A 3263-nucleotide genomic window follows, 5' to 3' on the forward strand; every position below is an offset into this window, starting at 1 on the left:
CGCGTGTCAGGGAACACGTCTAACAGCCCAGCCGTGTGCAAGCACCAGAAGACACAGGCCTTGATTCCTCCGGGAGGGGCTGGGCCGCGGCCGCGGGGTGCTCCGTGCGGGTGGGGCGTGCACAGGGTCAAAGGTGAACTTTCGAAATTTAAAAATGAGAAGTGCCCGGCTGGCGTGGCTCCGTGGCTGAGTGTCGACCTATGAACCAGGGGGTCCCAGGTTCGATTCCCGATATGGGCACAGGCCCGGGTTGCGGACTCGATCCCCCGTGGGGGGACATGAAGGAGGCAGCGGATCAATGATTCTCTCTCATTGACGTTTCTCTCTCCCTCTCCCTTTCTCTCTGAAATCAATAAAAATACATAAATATAAAAAGTGAGGAGAAAGCATGTGCATGGCAGGGGGGCCCCACAACACAGACCAGCAGGGGCAGCAGGGGAGCCTGAGACGGCAGCTGAAAGGAAGCAGGCGAATATCCCAGCTCCTGGGGTCCCCCCCAATAACGAGGGTCACCCCACTAACGAGGGTGAGGGCCCCGTGCCTGACTCTGCGCACGGCCACGGAGCCCCTGGGCAGGAGTTGTTTCCCAGCCAGTGTCACCCAGCAGCCCTCGTGCGGGCCCCACAGCCTGAGGACAGGCGTTGGGGACAGACCCTCCCAGCGGGAATCACACTGCCAGGCCGGTGTGCCAACGGCAGACCCTCCGGGCACAGAGCCCGCCCAGCAGGCCCAGAACCCCTGTGGGAGCCCGCAGGGCAGGGCGTGCTGGGGCGGGTGTGACGTGCGGGGCTGGGGACCCCTGCACGCGGCCCTCCCGGGCTCCTCACCGGAGGCTGCGGCGATCGGGGTCATAGCGCTCGGGCAGCAGCTGCCCCAGCGTCCGGTAGACGACGACCAGGGCGACGGCGAATTGGCCGGGCTCCTCGGGGTGCCTCTTCCGCCTCCGGGACGGGGCCTCGCTCTCGGCGCCAGGCCCAGGGCGCGGGGCGTGCGGGGCGGCCTTACCCCCGACGGGCCTCCCTGAGGGCCCCTCTGCAAGGGGAGCGAGCATGTGAGCGAGGAGCCGACACGGGGGACGGGGCTCCCCCAGGGACGCGCCCCGAGGACAGGCCGGAGAGACAAGCCGGCCACAGGCTGTGGATTTCACTCTCGGGACCAGGAGGCAGCGGGGCAGCGGTCACCAGGGGCTGGGGGGGCAGCGTCCTGCACGGCGGCCTCGCGGGAATCTCGGGCCCCACGGCACGCCGTGGAGGGGGGGCCGAGCCGAGCCTGCCCCCCTGTGGGCGCTCCCGGCCTAAATAAACCGCTGGGGCTGAAGCCTCAGTTTCTCCACAGCCCAGCTGGCTCAGTGTCTCCCACTAACCAGTGCTGGTCAGGGAGCCTCAGCCCACGGGACCCACACCCACAGGACACGCACCCACGGGACCCGCACCCACGGGGCATGCTCTGCTGTGAGACTGCTTCTCGCTCTCCCCGCAGCCCCCCCGCCCGCCCCCCAGCAGGAGGCCCCGCGCAGCCCTGGGCTCCCACGCTCACCTCTCCTCTCCGGAGGTCGGAAGAAGTCGGCGGAGAAGAAGACGGAGGACGCCAGCTCTCTCGGGAAGTCCTCCCGGATGTCCTCGAACCGCGGCACCCAGGCTCCCGAGAAGTTGAACTTGTCGAAGACGTCGACCGCGAGGACTGTGGGGACGGTGGTTTCCCTCACACGTGGCTCGAGGCCCTGCCCCTGGGAGCCCCAACCCGAGCCAGAACCCGTCTTCCTGGGTGCTTTACACCAAGCGGGAGGGGAACGCAACAGGCCCGGGTCGGGACATGGGGGGCAGCTTGGGGGCCGGCACAGCCGGTGACCCTGACGCGAGCAGCTCGCCCCCCGCCCGCCCGGTGGGGACGCCGCTATGGGTCACAGGCCCGCCCATGGGAGGTAACGGGGAACCAAGGGGCACCCAGGAAGGGACGTCCTGGCTCTGCCTGAGGCGCAGGAGGAAACGGGGAGCCCCCAGGCCGGCCCCCAGGGCTGTGCCAGCGCTGGCTGAGCCGGGGGCTTTCTCCCCGGAAGGAGCCCAACTGGTGAACCCGACCCCAGAGCAGCGCGTCCTGGGCGCTGGGTTCGCCGGGTGCTGGCGTGTGGCCTCTCCGCCCAGGGCCGGCCACCGTCCTCGTCCCTCCCTGGGCCTGGGGCTTCGGAGCGAGTGCGGAGGGCGGACCCCAGGCCCACTCCCCAGACAGCCTCCCCCAGCTCTGCCTTCTCGCCCCCTCTGCGCACGCCGTTCCCCGGGTCCTGGCCGGGGTGCCGTGTGTTTCTGTGGGTCACCTGTGAGCAGGCTGGACCAAGAGGGTCCCACCTCCCCTTTTACAGACAAGAGACGAGGCCAGAGCCGCTGACCCTTCCCTGAGAGGTGGCCGGGCCGGGGCTGTGCACCCGATGGGCCCGGGGCTGTGCCCGGTGCCGTGCGCCCCTTACTCATGTTGGCGGTGACGATGACGAAGGGCCGCAGGAAGGTCCTGCGGCAGGTTGCGGGCCACGTTGCTGAAATAGTCCTCGAAGCTGCGCAGCAGCTGGGCCACGCCCCCCTCGCCGCGCTGGATCTGCTCCCACGCGGCCCTGGTGCCCGGGGCCAGCAGGGCGCTGCCCGCGCGGACGACATCCTGGAAGACAGACAGACAGACGGTGCTCAGCTCGGGGTGCAGCGCCCGGAGGCCTGGCTACCGCACGGGGCTCCGTGGCGAGTGCACCCCGGGGCACACGGGGAGGCGGCTGGTGACATCACAGTCCCACCCCCACAGGAGCGCCTGGTCCTGCTCCCCAAGGCCACGGCCGAGCCCGCCCACCTGGTGGAAGTCGGCGTCCCGCGTGGCCGCCAGCTCGAAGCCCTGCCGGCCGCTCTCGTGCTGCAGGACGCGGGCCAGCAGCTGGGAGGCCGAGCGCACGTCCTGGCCGAAGAGCGTGGCCGAGTGCTGTGTGGCATTGCGCAGCGCCCTGGCCAGCCGCAGGGCCCCCGGCCCGTCCATCCGCGTCTCATTGCGGCTCAGCCTCTCGTTCTGAAAGAGGGAACAGACGCGATGCCTGCCAGCCTGCTGTGTGGCTGCGCGGGCCTCCCACTCAACCCACCACTTCCCGTGGGAACTGTCTGGTTCAACAGAACTTGAGAAATTAAAAACCGCCCGGGCCGGCGTGGCTCAGTGTTTGAGCGTTGACCTATGAACCAGGAGTCACGGTTCAATTCCTGGTCAGGCACAGGCCTGGGTTTCGAGCTCGATCCCCA

At 69.0% G+C, this 3263-nt stretch overlaps 1 protein-coding gene across 1 annotated transcript in view; it reads right to left on the minus strand.

Moving 5' to 3' along the window:
* Window positions 1-832: 832 nt before the first annotated feature.
* LOC102442557 (cadherin EGF LAG seven-pass G-type receptor 1-like) overlaps window positions 833-3263 on the minus strand; it is a gene marked incomplete at its 5' end in the record, with an annotated part of 9838 nt that continues 7407 nt past the window's right edge. Inside the window, 4 exons of the mRNA XM_014450889.2 lie at window positions 833-1032; window positions 1537-1680; window positions 2462-2646; window positions 2830-3039. Coding sequence (XP_014306375.1) covers window positions 1002-1032; window positions 1537-1680; window positions 2462-2646; window positions 2830-3039 — 570 coding nt within the window. The remainder of the gene's footprint in view (window positions 1033-1536; window positions 1681-2461; window positions 2647-2829; window positions 3040-3263) is intronic.

This window comes from Myotis lucifugus, unplaced genomic scaffold (genome assembly GCF_000147115.1).
Source record: "Myotis lucifugus unplaced genomic scaffold, Myoluc2.0 scaffold_4781, whole genome shotgun sequence".
NCBI lineage: Eukaryota > Metazoa > Chordata > Mammalia > Chiroptera > Vespertilionidae > Myotis > Myotis lucifugus.